This window comes from Microtus oregoni, unplaced genomic scaffold (assembly GCF_018167655.1).
Source record: "Microtus oregoni isolate MIOR12 unplaced genomic scaffold, Mior012 000005F_ref0000423, whole genome shotgun sequence".
NCBI classification, from domain to species: Eukaryota; Metazoa; Chordata; class Mammalia; order Rodentia; family Cricetidae; genus Microtus; species Microtus oregoni.
In genome coordinates this window covers 44,186,953-44,205,382 of record NW_024543064.1, presented here as the reverse complement: position 1 = coordinate 44,205,382, position 18,430 = coordinate 44,186,953, and the positions used below count along the sequence as shown (strand labels likewise).

The following is an 18,430-nucleotide window of genomic DNA, read 5'->3' as shown; positions in this document are numbered from 1 at the left end:
TGTAAATGGGCAGTACATAGCTGTCAATCATTCCGCTCCATAGACTTTTCTTGTCCAGGATGCCTGACCCTCCCTCCCTCCCGTTGCAGGTTATGTCGCTATGGGCGCCGTCCTCCCATCCTTCTGGGGCCAGCAGCCCCTCGTTCAACAGCAGATTGCCATGGGTGCTCAGCCGCCCGTTGCTCAGGTGATGCCAGGAGCTCAACCCATTGCGTGGGGCCAGCCAGGCCTCTTTCCTACCACCCAGCAACCCTGGCCAACTGTGGCCGGGCAGTTCCCGCCAGCCGCCTTCATGCCCACACAAACTGTTATGCCTTTACCAGCTGCCATGTTCCAAGGTCCCCTCGCCCCCCTTGCAACGGTCCCAGGCACGAATGACTCTGCCAGGTCAAGTCCACAGAGTGACAAGCCCAGGCAGAAAATGGGGAAGGAAATGTTTAAGGATTTCCAGATGGTCCAGCCTCCACCCGTGCCCTCCCGGAAGCCTGACCAGCCCTCCCTGACCTGTACCTCAGAGGCCTTCTCCAGTTACTTCAACAAAGTCGGGGTGGCACAAGACACAGACGACTGTGATGACTTTGACATCTCCCAACTGAATTTGACCCCTGTGACTTCCACCACGCCGTCCACCAACTCACGTGAGTGTCCTTTCATTGGGCTCTAAAACCTGATGGGTGTAACGCCCTTTTCCTGGTAACTAAGCTAGCAGGGTCAGAATCTATCTCACTTGCATCTCAAGCTTGTTAGTACCAGTGTTAACAGTCCCCGTGGCCACCAACTCGGCTACCGGTTACAGCACACACACACACACACACACAGGCACACACACGCACACACACACACACAGGCACACACACACACGCACGTGTGCGCGCACACACACACACACACACACATACCTCGTTCTCTAGCCCTCTTTCTACATAACACTGAGACCAAGTTGCCCCAGATCTACGTGACAGATAATGACAATATGAATACATGCCTGGCATTTGTCCACAACATCACTGTGCTTCTTAAGGTTTCGTTGATATGCTCATTTGTGATTCGTGTATGTATTAGCCTATGGCAAACAAATTTTTAGCATGGCTTATTAAATTGAAAATAAATGTAATGTTTTGAAAGTAGAAACAAGGGGCCAGAAAGATCTCAGAAAGTGAGGGTGTTGGCCACGAAACCTGAAGACCTGAGTTCAGTGTCCAGAACGCATGGTGGAAGGAGAGGTCTGATTCCCAAAAGTTATTTTCTGATCTACACACGCGTGAGCTCACACACGCATGCGCACACACACTGAATAATTAATTAATTAAATCTAAAAACAAGGCTTACTAATTAGAAAGGAAATTAAGATCAGGGGAGTTCTAAGGCAGAGTTTATAACCATGAGGTCATCTCGGGGCCTGATGATTGACACCGAGTTGAATGAGATGAGAGTGGACAGACAGCCCCAGCTGGGAACATGGAGGGCTCTTTTTTCCTATTGACTATGTGCTTTGGAGTAATAGTTTTACCTCCAGGGGCCCTGTGGTTCTTAACGCTCTAAAGCCAGCCATTTAAAGGCATCGCAACATGAAAGAATCTCCGTCATGTTGATCCTGGTCAGGGGACTGTTGCAGGCTCCAGCTTTACAAGCTGTGTCTTAGGACAGAGCAAATCATAGCTCTGAGTCTCTGGGCCCGTTGGGGGAGCAGCACCTTCCTTCTGGCCTGAGCATTTGGGGCCTCTGCTTCCACTTATTTTTCCCATTGCAAACACCAAAAATAGAAAGCCTGTTGACAAATTGGAATCCAGATACACTTGAGCACACGAGGGCTTGTCAGACAATCAGAAAAAAGTGTTCCAGTGACTCAGCCTGGGCCTTGACAATTGATAAGGGAAAAGAAAAGGCTCATGGTACAATGATTTTGGCGTTTTCATTACTGTCACCGGTGATATGGATCACTGGATGGCCAATACCATGAATTGTCAAAAAAAAAATCTAATGTGAATACAATTAGATTGTGTCATTCAGCCAGGTTCAGAATGCTGTTCTGAAAATGAAGGCCTCGCACTCAGGCCGTGGGTGCTACATAGTCAAGGCATTTCTATTAAGTCTAATCCGTGGGGTTTCAATGAGGAATAATGAATAAAAAATGAAATGCTAAAGAAATAACAGTCATGCATAAGTGAACAAGAGTCTTTTAAAAGCACATGTCTCCTTTCTCAATGAACCCCATGGGCTGCCTACAAACAAGGAAGTTCTTTGAGGACAGGGACTGTCTTGCCTTCATCCCTACACCACACTTCTCAGCATGTTAGTGGGGTGCCTGGCACATCCAGACATTAGGAAAGGTTGTAGGGAATGAAATGAGCTGCCCAAAAGGCCAGCCCACCATCACTGTGTTTGAGAGGAAGGCTTTGCGAATGTATCAGTGTTGATATTTGGGGACAGATGATTGGCGCAGGAGGCTGTTGCATGTAGTGTGCAGTACTTACTCTACAGTCCTCTGGCTCCTACCCACCAGATGCAAACAGCATCTTCTTCCATTTCTCTAGCTCCTACCCACCAGATGCAAACAGCATCTTCCTCCATTTCTCTAGCTCCTACCCACCAGATGCAAACAGCATCTTCTTCCATTTCTCTAGCTCCTACCCACCAGATGCAAACAGCATCTTCTTCCATTTCTCTAGCTCCTACCCACCAGATTCAAACAGCATCTTCCTCCATTTCTCTAGCCCCTACCCACCAGATGCAAACAGCATCTTCCTCCATTTCTCTAGCTCGTACCCACCAGATGCAAACAGCATCTTCCTCCCTTTCTTCTACTTTTTATAACCTATAATAACACAGACATTGCCATTGTCCCCTGAGCGAGGGGCAAAATGACCAACCACTTTGAGATAACATGACCATGAAATACTGAAGTGCTCCGTAAAGCCTTGTGAGAACTGAGAAGCTTGTGCAAATAAACTCTAGCTGCCTTCCTGGTGGTCCCACTGGGGAACTCTGATCAGTATACTGTTAGGACGGATGGCTCAGCCTGGATCCCCTGCCTTTTGTAAGCAATATACCACCTTAAACACAATTTGGAACCCAGTTATTTAATACTGCCCACTCAGCAAGGCAGCCTTATACAGCGTTAAACCTAGTGTAGCTAGTTTGCTCTGAAACCAGCTCACGAAACAAGATCTACGTAATGTTTTATCTTAAATAAAATAGGTAAAGTCAATTTTTGTACCCTCTTCTCTATCCGCATCCCTTCAAGATATGGGCAAGAAATTAACCATTCCAAAACAAAACACTAAAAGCAAAACCCCTCAAATAGGAAAGACTGAGCAGTGTCGGATGCATTTGTGCCATCCCATAGCTCATATGCACACCTCTGTAAATGTGAGTGCTTGCCCGTGCCTCTCCGGGCCCTGGCTCTGCACATAGTTGTATCAGGAGCACGAGGAAGGGAAAGAGCTTGGTCGGGGTTAGCCTCGTTGGCATACTGTGAATGATGAGGGAGATGGAAATAGTGCCCACAGGGTAAAAGATCAAAAGTAACTTTTGCAGTCATTCACATTCTGATAGGATATGAGGTTTTTTTTGCTAAGCTCTGGAACAGTGGGTCGGGAAGCGCTACTCACCTGTTCAGTCCACCCATACCTGGGGACTGAGCCAGTGGGCAGAGTTTTCTATGCTAAGTTAAAAGAAAAGCTTCCAACGTCATCTGTGGTAGAAACCTCTGGAAAAAATAAGAGGAGGAAGAAGACTTAGGAAGGTCATGGCAGCAGGTGCATATTCTTCACAACAAGCTTGCCATCGCCTACCATGGCTCTCCCAGGCTAGCCTGTGCTTACTGAGTGTGTGCAAGAATCGGAAGCCTGCCTTAGCAGTTGCCGTGAAGACATTAGCAATCTCCAGTTTTCTGGAAAACATAAGTAACCTCTATCTCAAAGGAGCTTCACAAGTTTTGAGGACTATTGCTCTTAAATTTTCTAAAAGTGACTGATCTATGAAAGTCATTTTAAAAATGTGTCCTCCGATAAAAGAGAGAGAAGAAAATCAGCCTGGCCCAGCAGCTTGCAGCTTGCTTGTGTGTCAGAAGCACTATAGGAGTTGCTCAGAGTCCCTGATTCACTGTCCTGTAGGCTCCAAGGGCTGGCATCCCTGAATAAACATGGGAGGAATTTATTTGCATAGATTTGGCCTCAGATGGGGAGAGGGCAGACTTGACTCAAATGTCAAGGGACCCCAGGTGTGTCTGAGGAAGGCAAATGGTTGTGGCTTGTATTTCTATTTACCACGTTTCCTCTTTTGGTATAGCTCCAACCCCAGCCCCTAGGCAGAGCTCTCCCTCTAAATCATCAGCATCCCACGCCAGTGATCCGACCGCAGATGACATCTTTGAAGAAGGCTTTGAAAGTCCCAGCAAGAGTGAAGAACAAGAGGCTGTAAGTAATCCACTGATTGCCCTACTTTCCTTTAACATTAAATTTTCCCTATAGTATATGAGGATGCCAACATAAAAGAGAATGCAAGCTCAGAGCGGGTGTCCGAACGGCCTCCCAAAGAACTTTGCTGTATGCCCAGATGCATCTCAGCCAGAAACACTGACCTTTTGTTAAGTCATTAGGAGCTCTCGCATCTGGGAGGTGGCATCCTCCGGCGGAAGTTTCAGCCCTCCTTTAAATTAACTGGTTGCCTGTGCCGCGTGAATATAATCTTAGTTGCCTTATGTTTTCACTTGTTGAAGAGAGAGGAAAAAACAGTGTTATCTTCTTGTGTTCTAGCCTGATGGATCACAGGCGTCCTCCACCAGTGATCCATTTGGGGAGCCCAGTGGTGATCCCAGTGGTGATAATATAAGTCCACAAGACGGTAGCTAGATAGCGCAGGTCTGGGTAGGTATCCGTCCTTTTTTAATCTCCTTCACCTGCAAGGTTTTCCCTCTTGCTTGCTGTGTACCGCTGATGTCATATTCCAGTGTCTGTGCTTTGTCTGCTTGCCTGTGCTGTATTATAGTGTCCATACCATCTCCCGTCGTCTGTGCCTTTTCCTAATGCCTGCGTTGTTTATCATGCCTATTACTATATTGCCAGTATTTCTCCCCTCAACCCTTGCCTGAGCCATCTCACCAATTACCAGTGTTTGAACGATCCTCCCTTTGCCTCATTTCAACTTTGCATTTTGCTTTTTTACGTGGATGAATGACCTTTGACATACACCAAAAGGTAGGGTTGGAGGGAATGTGGCAAATAGTTTTATTGTTTAATTAATGATGCATCTGAATTGGTGATGGTGATAGAATGAGGGACCCAGTCAACACTACCTAATGTGCACTGAGTTTCTAAAAACATTGGCCCTCTGGGATGGGCACATCATTCTCTCTCTCTCTCTCTCTCTCTCTCTCTCTCTCTCTCTCTCTCTCTCTCACACACACACACACACACACACACAAATACACACGACAATTTTTCAGTGAGCGGCGCCCCAGACGCCTTACTCTTTTAAGCGAAATGTCACTGCATTTGCCTACATGCCACGGCTCTAAAGAGGTCACTAATCAAACGCACCAAGAAGCCAGACTGTGCAACAAAAACAAGCCATGCTTGAAATAAGATTGATCAAGATGTGCAGTTATAGGAGCCCTTCCCATCTAGCCGAGAGGGGCTCTGTACCCCTTTCCAGTGTGTCAGTGAAATTAGAGGCCCAAAGACATGGAATTGTCACTCTGGAGACTCTGCTCTTGGCAGCTCTGCTGCAGCCTGTTCTTTACCACCAAACCACTGCACATTCAGCAGCAGCTAATTGGAGAGAGGCATCCTTGCATTCCCTAGAAGTGCCTTTTGGAACTCAACCTTCAGTACCTCTGATTCTATCAAAATAAAGAAGACCCGATGAAGCTAACCTTCTCAGGAGACAAAAGTATACCTTGTTCCTTAGACATAATTTCTCAGGCCAGCTTGGATGAACGTGTCAAACTTTCAGACATCTTCTTGGTTTTTCACAAACATGGAGGACCACAAAGCCAAACTCAAAGATTCCTTTTGCCCTGAGCAGCAGCAGCATGGCCACTCTCATGGTGAGCAGCTTTCACTGCACGGCACTGGGTTCTGTGGCCACGGCAGAGTTATCCATAGTGCACACCTAGTGCATACCTAGTGCACACACTGGTCCTGTGGACAGTAATTGAAAGCTAATCCAGGGTTTTGAAAGTCTATTTTTTTAATAGGCTTTGTATGATTAGAGAATCTAGCACACTATATGTGTTGTCACATTTTATATCAGTAAAATGTAACAATATGCCATACCATACAAAACCCAAATACCCATCTAAAAAGCCAATCTTTCACAATCACAAAGGGAATTGATCTCTTGAAGGCAAAGTCAGTGCTTTAGGAATGAGAAATGTTAGGGATTATAAGAAGATTCCTTAAGGTGATTCCAAGGAAGTTTTGGAGTCTTCATATGCTCAAAGTTGCTTTGTCATAAGCTCAACGTTGCTTTAGAAAATTTGATCAATGAACTAGAGGTGATGAGATCCATTCATCACGATGGTGGCAAACATTGTCCTAGAACTGAAGTATTTGGACTTACACCCTTGGCAGGTCAACATCTCAAGCACTCATCTTCACGAGCTTGTTTGGCTTGAAGCACTTACACAAGCTCAACCGTTTCCCACAAGGCCTTGGTTCGCGCCTCCTTTGATGTTCCATCTGGCTCCGCCCATGGCTGGGTTGTAGTCACCGCATGGTGCTGTGCCAAGAGCTCAGGATTTGGAACTTGAGTTCAAATCTTAGCCACATAAAAGTGGAAGATCTTGGGCTAGAGGCATTCTTTCATTTCTGCTTATGTTTCATCCACTAGCAGAGGGTTATATTACCCTTGATATTAACTAATATGCCATAAGTCCAATCTGTGGCATAAAGTCAGACCATGCGAATTCAGCCTAAAATTTAGTCCTCTTTGGGGATTAATGTTGTCAGAGTTCAGAACCTGGATTCTTCCTTCTTATCTGTGTCATCTTGATCAGGATTCACGACCTCTCTTTTCATCTGAAAAATAGGGATAAAAGTAATACCTATCTTATAGGACATTTGGGTGAAGTCATGAGGTGATGTATATGGAGTTCTCAATCCAGTGTCTAGCAATAGATTGTCTGAAAGCAACCATCATTAGCACCTCTGCCACCCTAGCCATCACTAGCACCCCTGCCACCTCCTCACTGTCACCACCATCACCACCGTCACAATGTCACTTTCACCACCACCTCCACCATCACCACCATCACTAATAGTACCATTACCACCATAACTGCTAGCTTATCCATCACCGTATCACTAGCAGTACATATCAACATCAGCACCACTGCCATCACTACAATCATTCCACCATTATGACCATTCTTTTCACCTCCAACACCCCTTCACTACCACCCTCCTCAGCATTCCCATCAACGTCCCAACTATGGCCATCACTATTGCCCCTATCACCATCTGTATCACCAGAATCAATATGGTATGAATTCAATAGGTGTTGGTGCTCTATAGTCTTAGATTTTATGCATTTAGCCCCATGTTGAATGAAGCCCATATCTAGGGAGTTTTGCTTGATACTTTCTGTTTTTAGATAACTTTCTGTATGTCCCATAATGGATTAAAGCAGAGGGAGGGAGGTGAGGCCTTTCTAGTGTCCCATAATCAGAATAACTTCTGTTTGAGCCCCATAGGCCACCTCTCCCTGCCCTCCCCTGAAAAAAGCAATCTTGGGTTCCTATGGAAATCCTATTAAGATCCTCTCAGCTTTGAGGAGCTAGATTATACTTTATGATGGCATGTAAGTTCAGCCTGGCTGTTTTACCGTTCCCTATCAGAAGCTGTGCAGTGGGGTTAATGCCCACCTTGCAGACAGGTCCCCTCTGTCACTCATGGGGAAACACGTGTGACTCTTTGCATCCCTCCATCAGTGTCAAAATAACATAAGCCAAATGTGATCTTTCTGGCCCCAGCCCCTTTACTCATAACCAACTGGAAATTTACTGACTGTAATTTCTTAGTGCTTTTGCAGACACTTGGAAAAGGGATTATGCAGAGATAGTTATGTCCCTGGCTTTATTTCCCCCTCTGCTGTCATGCAGCTGGAAAGCAAAGTCCCTATCCCTCTTATCACTCCTGCAGCCACAATCTCCAGCTGGTTTTTTATTAGAAATAGCCACCCAGTTCTGAGTAAGCAAGGATGACAACTGTTGATAAGTTAAAGCCATATCGCTCTAGAATAAGAGGAAACACACAGACTCAATCCCCACAGGTGGAAACTTCAGGGACAGTACCAAACGTTTCTGTTTTAGCAATAAAGAAAAATATCTTTCAATTATTTCACTTTCTCCCTTACTTTTCCATCTGGGAGAATCACGTATCTTTGAAAGACTGAGTCAAGAGGGGCAAAAAGAGAAAGGGGGAGGGGAGGGAAAAGAGAGAGAAGAAGGAGAGAGAGAAAGAGAGAGAGAGAGAGAGAGAGAGAGAGAAAACCAAAATAATATTATAATGGCTGGTGTGGGGATGGCAGGTAATTTGTACTTCAGTGATGTGTTGCTGGAGCAATTTTAAGGGCAAAATGTAAGCCTTTGAAGGAATGAAAGAAAAATGAAAACATTTATTTGGTTAAATGGCTAAGTAAATAAACTGCCTATCAGACTTTCCCAGCTGTCAAGTCAAAGTAGCATCTGTCACAATGGGAATCGTTTGGTCTGTCTCCCTTTGTAACAATAGAGACCGCCATTAATAATAAGTCGCTGTCACTTTTTTAATACTGATCTCCGTAGTGGGAACCCAAGGCGTATGAAGTATTACCTGATAGATTCCTAGTGTTCAGGGAAAGATAAAGATGAGCTTCAAATGCTTTGGGAGAGTGGATATTTGGGTTTTGATTTTAGTTTTGAGTGGCTTGTTGTTTGTTTGTTTTTGGTAAATAAAAGAGAGGAAGAACAGAAGGCCAAAGTCGAAATGAGGCTGAGAAACAAGTGGCCTTAGGCAAACTTGCCTCTCCTCACATGGAGATGGGCAAGTAACATAGCAGTGCCCTGTCTAGACTTCCAAGGATCACGTGACATGAGTATGGCATGAACATGATCCTCAGAACCCACATATAAAGCCAGGCATGGTGGCAAGCACCTGCAGTCCCAGTGTGAGGAGGTGGGGACAGAGAGGTCCTCGGGACTCAACGGCCAGACACCAGCCTAATCACTGAAAACCAAGTCCCGGCGAGAGACCCTGTCTCAAACAATAAGGTGAATGGCCCAGAAAGAAGAACCCCCAAGATTGATCTCTGACCTCCACACAGACCATACATGCACATATCTACATGAACCCACACATGCATGGGAGGTGATTTAGAAAATCTCAAAGTAAAATACGTGTATTTGGTATTATTATCACCCTTCCAAAAATTTTTTTTATTGAACTTTGTAGCTTAGTACAGCCTCAGCATCTTAGTGCAAGGACTGCACTGACACTCCGCCAACCTAGCGTTATTCATTCCCTTTTAAAATAGAACTGAGCAAGAGAACCTCAGAAATAACGCGCTTGTTCATTTGTTCAAATTTGGTATTTGTTAGATGTACAAGTTAGAAGCAAGTCTAACCTACGTTTGTGAAGTGGGCAGGCCCACTTCTCAGGCCATCACAGAGTGACATTCTTTGATGTTCCCAGCTGGAAAACATTTGAAGTAGGAAAAATTACCAGGGTCTGGCTAAAGGCAGTTTCTGCTGGAAGGGAGAGCCAGACCAGTTGCCAAGAGGTATTTAAAGGTGAAGTAGGCTGGAGATGAGACTGAGGGGCATGGGGATACAGAGGGGAAGATGAGCTAGATTCTGAGATGCAGAACTAAAAGATAACAATTGTTCTGTAGAGCGCAGAGTCACTTGCTTAAGCAGGAAATAAGCAAGTATACACTGGGACCAGCTACTCTTGAGGTCCTCAATGGATCGTCAGGTAGAGAAGACAATAGGATGCTGGACATACCTCTGGAAGTCAAAGGTCAAATCAGGGTAGGCATGAAGGTTTCACCATGGTCTTCAGCCATTGGGGTGATGGATACAAGAATATGCTGCCCATGTAGACACAAGGTCAGGAGACTGTATTGTGTGTGTTGTGCAGGCTGCACACACCAACATAGCATCTCTGTGTTTGTGAGCAGAAAGTAGCAAAGACAAGGCATAATGAGCAGAGGTGGCTGGATCCTCCTCTGTGAACAAAACCAGGCAGTTTTCCAGAATCGGCCAGTGGACTGAAGTTTGCTTGCCCATGATGGAGATCACACCCAGTGTTCCTGGAATCACTTAATCGGAGCAATTATCGTGCTTCTCATCTACTCCTACTGAATTATATTTAAAGACTAATGACACTACTTAATTTTTATTCCTGCTTCACAAATTTGACGAGAAAGAAAAAGAGGTACTTGCTAAAATTCTAGGCTGGGGCTGAAGTCTGCGCTGGGACTCAGTGCAGACCAAGTGAGTGAGCACCACTTCTGCAGGATCAGGTACCTGGCTTTCAGCAACAGCCTGACTTCACAAAGGCAAGATGGCTTGACTTCTGACCTTCCGTCTCCTCTGCCAAACAGTTGCCAAAGGTTCATGCAGCTATAACATCTTAGGACTTGGAAAAAACAGGTCTCACATAATGTCTCCCAACAGCTCACCCTTTCCAGGCAAATTTCATTCTCAGAAGACAGAATCCCTAAATCATGGCAACTTCTTTAAAAAGACTTTTAAAAGACTGGAATGCTGAAAAGAGGGTGAGGTCTCCATGCCCTTGCCAGAGCCAGGCTAGAAATTTCTGGATCAAATGGTTTCCTAGCCCCAACAAGGAAGGTAAAGCGATTGCCAAAACGAACAATGCATCACATTGTGAGACTTTGGGGGCTATCTGCTGCTTGGGGTTTTCCACACCACTGCTCCCCTTCATTAGTGGGGATAATTGAGAGCTGATGGCAGTTGTTACCAGTGTTGTGATGGGTATCTGCAGCTCGATTCCGGCAAGCAGGGGCTGCGTGAATATTTATCCGGGCTGCAGAAAGTTAATGCCGCGCGGCATTAATTACCCTGTCTGAGCCTGCTGTCATCTTCTGGTTTTAGGTGTCATTCTTAGCTGGATAAATTGGTTTCCAAAATAGGAATAGAGCAAATTGTAGGGTGAGATCAAGGCAGCTCTCTTTCTAGGAGGACCCAGAGAGAATGGAGTGAGTGAGGAAGGTCTCACAGGAAGCATTGAGGTAAATGGTGTGAGAAAATGCTCCTTCCTTGTTTGTTGTTCATAAGAAATTTTTATTCCGTTCTTGTTTACTACAGTACACCCCATCCCTAGAAAACTTACATACTCATGCACACACACATACAGAGAGAGAGAGAGAGACAGAGAGAGAGGAGACAGAGAGAGGAGACAGAGAGAGAGAACAGAAAGCTTCCATCTAATCTAACAGCAGATAGTAGAAGTAGTTCAGCTATTGGAAGGAAATGGATTAGGACTTAATAGTTCATCCTGCCACAGATTCTGATAAATTCAGCCTTTGGAAAAAAAATAAAGCCAAATTGAAATGTGTTGAAGACAAGAAAATCAAAATATCAAAGATATTAGAAATCATGTCCTAGTCATACACTAATTCGCCAGACATCCCCCTACCCCATCACTACAGTGAGGACCTACTATGTCACATTTCTATGTGTAAAAGCCAATAGGGATGCTCAGTAAGGCCCCGGGGAAGGATGGAGCCCTTCCTGTAGTCAGGCACCCCAGCAGATGGCATTGACTTAGCTCTCTGTTTCCTTCAGCAGGATGAATTCCATGGGTGGAGCATGGAGTGTGGGGAGCAAACCGTTTTGCTCTATGGCAGCACAGGGTGACTAGATGGGCAGAAAAGGCTCCTTCTCCCAAGGGAGCAGACCTCTAGCCAGTCCCGGAGGGGAGCACATGAAGGGTAGTGAAGTTCCCGAGTGGTTCCTCCGCGCTCACGTGACACTGGGGAAGCACAGAAGCGCTGTGCTGCTCTGTGGATCCTTCATCTCTAAAGCGATGGGTCAGACAGTGTTCATCCTCTAGGCCATTCCCAGGGTACCACAGGGAGCAAACGCGGGATGCGTCACACAGAGGAGGCAGCACAATGACCTTGAGACTGTTCTCTTCTCCCAGCTTCATTTTTTGAGTGCTTTTATTCTCATTCTTTGAGAATTTTACACATAAATATGATGAGTTTTGATCAACTCCACCCCTTCCCGTTTGCTCCACTCCAGTTCCTCTCCCATCTCCCTCACCAGTATCTTTTTCCAACGTCATGGTTTTGTTTTGTTTTGTTTTGTTCACTCAGCAGTGCCAGTATGTGCCTGGGTGTAGAACCATCTACTGGAGCTTGGGTAGCCTCTCGGGGGCTGCATCCTTGAAGAACACTGACTCTTTAGTTCCCGGCAGCTAGCTAACAGCTGCTAATAGCTCCTCAGCTTGGGGGTGAGACTGTGTGCCCACCTCCCCGCTCCATGCTGGTATTTTGTCTGGCTTAAGCTTGCGCAAGTCTTGTGTACGCTGCCACAACCAGTGTGAGTTCATATGTGCAACTGCCTGTTGTGTCCTGAAAATACTGCTTCCTCGTAGCCGCCCACCACTTCCAGCTCTTAGATCCTTCCGCCCTTTCTTCCGAGATGGTCCCTGAGCTCTGGGAGGAGGGGTTTTGGTGTAGGTGTCCCGTTTAGAGCTGAGCATTCCACAGTCTCTTATGCTCCGCACGCGCACATGAACTGTGAACTGAAGTCTTTTTGTCTCCAAAATGAGGACAAAGGAGTCTGCTTGCCGGACTGTTAGGTAGATGAAGGTAAGACCCGGGGGCGGTTCACAGACTCTCAGCTCTCTGCAGACAGGAGAACTTCTGCCTTATTTCCTCTTTGCCTTTTTCTCTTCTCTGCTTTCTTCCAGTATTACCAAGTATTATGCTAGGTACTTTCTGTGAGTTATCTACTTCTCTCAAGACCTTGTAGAATTAAACAATACTATTCCCATGGTATAGTTGGAGAAACTGAGGCACAAAAGGTATCAGTATCTTTCCCACTGCACAGAACATAGTGAGCTCACTCTACTATGCTGTGCTATTATTACCCTAATGGGGAATCAGCTTCAAAATCAAAGCTAGGCCTGCTTCTAGGAACTGAGGAGGTTGCTCAGCCTTTAAAGTGTGCCACACAAACATAAGTTTGATCCCTTATGCCCATGTTAAAACCAAAGCATGGCCGGGTGGTGGTGGTCCACGCCTTTAATCCCAGCACTCGGGAGACAGAGGCAGGCGGATCTCTGTGAGTTTGAGGCCAGCGTGGTCTCCAGAGTGAGTTCCAGCACAGGCTCCAAAACTATGGAGAAATAAAAAAAACAAATGCAGTCACATACACTTGTAATCCCAGAGTTGGGAGGTGGAGAAGAGCGGGGCTGAGGTTCTCTGGCCGTTCAATTTATTCTGGTCTACGAGGTGAGTTCCAGGCCGATGATAAACCCTATCTCAAAAACAAGGTATACAGGGCCTACTGAATGAAATTCAAGGTTGACTCTGGGCCTGCACTATATACCCACATGCATTAGACACATGTGCACTTGTATAAAAACAGCAAAACTGTGCACACACACACACAAACACACACATGCACACACACACACAAACACACACATGCACACACACACACAAACACACACGCACACTAAACTCTGGATGTGTTCTTAGGGGAAGCTGAAACCGTTGCCAAAATGAAAAGCACCATGCTGAGACAATACAAAAATAACCTAAGGTCATTCATCCGCAGCTGTCCCTTTTCTGGTTTACCCCAAGCCCTCCTTCCTAAAGCCGTCTCGCAAGGCTGGTGTGAGCGAGGCAGGCCTGACTGTTGTGCCTCTGTCCGCAGGAGCCAGAGCCTCTCTATGCGCAGATCAACAGACCTAAGAAATAGCATCAATGCGAGCTCATGGTGGGTGCTTCGAGACTGGCATGGGAATCAGCGGTGCCACAGGCTCTCTTGTGCTCTCACCTCACCTCATCCCACAGAGAAACTCACAGTCGCCCCGTGAAAACTGTCTGAAGAGAGAACAGAGTGGTTTTTGGCAACCATCAGCAGATACCTATGGCAGCACAAAAAAAAAAAAAAAAAAAAGCAAAATAAAACACAACACCCCCACAAAGATATTTTCAAAATAAATAAAAAAAAAAATAAAACCCAACATTGATCACCAGTCAAGCTGATGCTTAACCAAGAAATACCTTGAGCTCTCTCAGCTGGGCCTGAAATGCCCCGGATGTGAAACCATTATTGTGCTTTTATTTCGCTACCTGTTGACCACTGTAGAGACCACAGATGTGTACTGGCGGGCGTCAGAGAATTGCAACGAGGTTGGCACTAACTCCTTTTAGGCCAAAGCAAGGGATCCTCTGTGACCACAGTGTCATCTTCCATATGCCTTCTGGCTGTGGCAATGTGCGTGGCATCTCTCCACAGGGCCTGGTCTGCCATGCTGTGTCCCCTGTCCTCCTCTTGTCATGTTTGAGAAATAATGAGTGTACAAATTTTTGTATTGCTTTTGACTTTTTTTTTTTTAGAAAGGGGTGAAGTCTACGTGGGGGAGGGAAAGCCTCTTATGAAGTGAATTCACTTGAAATCACAAGGCAAAACAAGTGGTTGGTTCTTCATTATACACAAGAATGTTGCCAAAACAACCCTTTAGTTGTCCTGCATCCCGATGAAGAAAGCCAGCTTCTGGATGGAACCTTCGTTCTGGGGGTAACAAAGGACATCGCATCCCCTTGATGAGAAAGATGGAAAATGCATCCAGTTCCCCTGAGAAGCTGTGGACTCTTGAGTACAATAAAATGATCTCTTTATTTTTCTGATACTTCGCTGCTGTGATGCTGTGCAGACAAGTGTCTTCTCCATGCGCCATTTTCAAAGAAAAGTCATTTGCCAAATAATTCTGGTACAATTCTGGTAATATGGTTTTGGATCTTAGAAACCAGCTTTCTCATGGTGACATTCAACGTAACAAACTGACGCTGTGCTCAAATGGTTCATCTCTATCTCTTTTTGTACATCAGAAAATTCAAATGGGATTTTCTTTTTTTTTATTTTCTAACTGGAAAAGGAAAACCTTACCATTAAACTCTTTAACTGTTGAAGGGAAATGGCTTTAAGGAGTTCTGATGATGTAAATATGTCAATGAAGATGCTTTTAATAATACCATTACACTGTAGAGAAGGTAGCAGAAGGAGTGTAAGGTGCAAAAAAGGAAACATGATGGGTGGGGCCCCCTCTCCAGTTTTTCTGGGATGACTTGTAGGAAGTTAAGGTTCAGAGACAGGCAGAAGTCTTGGGCCAATCAGCAGCTAGTAAACAGGAGGGGACAGGACTTCAGAGCCAACTTTTCTTAACTTCCCTTAAGCCCAAGGGAAGAGAAAGGAGGCTCCCATAGGAAGGTTTCAGATTCCATAAAGCACCCACCTCTCGGCTCCCACTTCCGCTCCCATCAGTTCCCTGGACAGATCGTACGTGAAACAGAAGGAGTCAATTCCTGATTTTACACTTATGGGACAAAAGTCTACTGTCAGTTCATATGTCTAGAACACAACGTTCATAAAGAATCTATATATTTTTACCCTATAGAGAATTGTTATACAGGTCAAATATGTTTTCCTGATGTTCCTATGCAGTTACATGTTGGATTTGGTGGTTTGACGTAAAGAAGGAAACCCTCAAGAGTCATGTGATTGGATCTGGGAGTAATTATTAATTTGAAAAGTCAGATTTACCTTGATATGATTCATTAACATTGGCCTGTATGCTTTGGCTTCTTCCTAGCAATAGGAACTAAAATGATTTTGAAGATGTTCTTAAAGTGACTCTCCACATAAGAATCACAAAGTAATGTCAAGCTAATTGTTATTATTTAGAGCCGACATTTTACATTGGAATAAATGAACCACATGTCTATTAGCGAATCTATGTCGATGCTACCCTACTGTATTATGTCCCAAGAGCTTGAGAAACGGGAAGAGTTGTTCACTGACTGCCTTCTGGAGCTGCTTCCTGTTGCTACAGGGCTCCTCCCACAATGTATATCCATGCTGTGATGAGGCGCCCCTCTCATGCAAAGCAGAAATAGGAAGGAATAATGGCCGAGAATTGTCCTGAAAGCCGTTCTGCTTCCCTGAAGTGTTGGCAAGATGGGTGGTTGCCACAGGAGACAGCTTCGGTGGCTCTGGCGTCATGGTGCCAAGTCTTCATGAGTGGTGCTGTCGTCTCCCTCATGGTAGCTGTCTGGGTTTGTCCATCAGTGTCACACCCTTATCCCTGCTCCTCGGGTTACTGTGACATGAAGCCAACTCTGACTGGGGTTGCCATTCCAGGTATACCATCTGCAGCCAGTGTCTCAGCAGGTGGTGACAGCCCGGCCGATGGTCACCCCTCCCTGAGCATGACTGGATTGTAACTAGATCCGAGCTGAAGGAAGATGCCCAGCTGACACGCTAAAGTGAGGAGGAGAAGGTCGAGATTTTTTAACTGCCTTCTGCACTTTCATTGGCAGAATACCGATTGTTCCCCCCAGGCATTTGGTGAGTTCAGAACCACTGTCCCCCCTACTCCAGGAATATAGTGACGTGTCCAAGCAGGAGCTGAGGTACCAATGCTGAAAGAGTTTGGGGAGTCTGCACAGTTCTGGTTAGGCCGATGGAAAGATTTGTGTGTTTGACTCACTTCCTCATCCTCTCCTAAGCACTGAATTTGTCACTTTAAATTTTGAAACCAGGGAAACGCCACCTGTCAGTCTGTCCCCAGTCCCCATAGCTCCTCGGTCTCTCCATGCCGCAAGACATTTTTGATAACTTGTGTTCATCCTAGCGTCTTCAGCAACCCCATCATGTGATGTACCGGGCACCTTCCTTTAAGACAATGTTTACTCCGTGGGTTCGGTTCCTTTCAACTTCTGCATTCTGACACATATTTTTTTAATAAAGATGAGAAAGAGAAAAATGACTGTCGCAGTACGTTTCTAGACCTGCTTAACCTTTACCTCACATGACAGTCCGTTCACATATATGGACACATTATTTTTAACTTTATGTACAGTGCATTCAACAGAACAGCAAAATTTTTAGAAATTTTCCATTAATTTCTGTAACACGCCATGTAAAACGGTTACAAATAAACATGTTTGAGAACAACAGCTTAGCCTGGTCTTATTCCACAGGTTTCCAGCAGCCAGTCAGACAAGGGATTAGACGAGGAACTGGTGGCTGGCATTCAGTTTCCACCACACCAGAAAACAACCTCGGTTTCCCTGGCTCTGAGCTGGAAAGAGCAAGCCTCACTGATGGTCCATGGTCAGGCCTCACTGGGATGCTTTGGTTTGTTTGTATCCATAGAAACTGACATCGTTGGGAAAATAGGCTAGAAAGAGAGACGTGTGGTATCTGGACCACAGGTAGTGTGGAGCAAAGTTGAGGAAGTCTACATAAAGTGTGGACTAGCTAACTGTGGCTAATGACTGCCATGAGATGTCTGCCTTCATCAAAAGTCATTTGCTCTAAGGATCTTAAAGAAGGAAGCATTTAGTGTCTTTCATGTTTTCCACATGTACACATTTTTAGAAAAATCTGAGTCTGGGGAAAGGGAAAATTTATATTAAAGAACCAAAAACATTTACATATTAATGTGGTGTGTGTGTGTGTGTGTGTGGTGTGTTTATCTTTTTCTAACTAAATCAGTTTACATATCCAAGAATGAACCAGATTTCAGTTAGGTGATTGAGATGCCAAGCCCCACTTCTGTCTAACAGTGGTTGTGTTAATGACTGCATAAACACAAACCTTCAATCTGGCCTTGTTACACTGAAGGGATTAGACAGATGTTATCACTGATTTTGAGAACAGGAGAGAAATGGCGTCGATTTCAGCAAAGTAAATTTGGAGCAGACAGAGAAGCAGCTCCCATATGGATGGAAGAACTCAAAGGTGCTTCCCTTGGTGCCGGTGCCCACGTACATCCAAGCCACTGGTGTGCCCTAATGGATGCTGAGTGCTTTGTGTGTGTTGCCTCCGTTTCTGCCCCAAACAGTCCAGAGTGGGCCCACATCATGACCAAAGCCTTAGGCAAAGAAACTAAGAAACGGGGAAATCACCGCTGCCTAGTGAAAATGGCAGCCCAGAGAGTTTGAATTCGGAGTCTCTCTGCTTAAAGCCGATGTCTGTTTTAAAACAAGTTGGAGAGTGACTGTTTTAATAACCTTCCACAGGGCTGTGGAAAACCGCTGGCTTCCATGTCCCCCTATAAACAAACCTCTGGTTGAGCTGTGGTAGTAAGTTTGAATTCTAAACTTCTCTAGGTTAAAGTCAAAACAAAAGACTATCAGTTGTGCCTTTCTGAAGTTGTTGAACAAGCACTTGCTTCTT

The 18,430-nt window shown here is 45.3% G+C and overlaps 1 protein-coding gene across 5 annotated transcripts in view; it reads left to right on the top strand.

The window, feature by feature from the left end:
* Positions 1-17,419, top strand: part of Dab1 (DAB adaptor protein 1) — a 1,107,419-nt gene extending 1,090,000 nt beyond the window's left edge. For 4 of the 5 annotated variants that reach the window (XM_041652236.1, XM_041652238.1, XM_041652237.1 and 1 more), the window contains 4 exons: positions 90-638; positions 4,291-4,418; positions 4,758-4,868; positions 13,898-17,418. In XM_041652236.1, the coding sequence (XP_041508170.1) occupies positions 90-638; positions 4,291-4,418; positions 4,758-4,853 (773 nt within the window). In that variant the 3' untranslated portion in view covers positions 4,854-4,868; positions 13,898-17,418. Of the gene's footprint in view, positions 1-89; positions 639-4,290; positions 4,419-4,757; positions 4,869-13,897 lie in introns of all 5 variants that reach the window. The other variant, XM_041652239.1, reaches the window with a different exon arrangement.
* Positions 17,420-18,430: the final 1,011 nt, after the last annotated feature.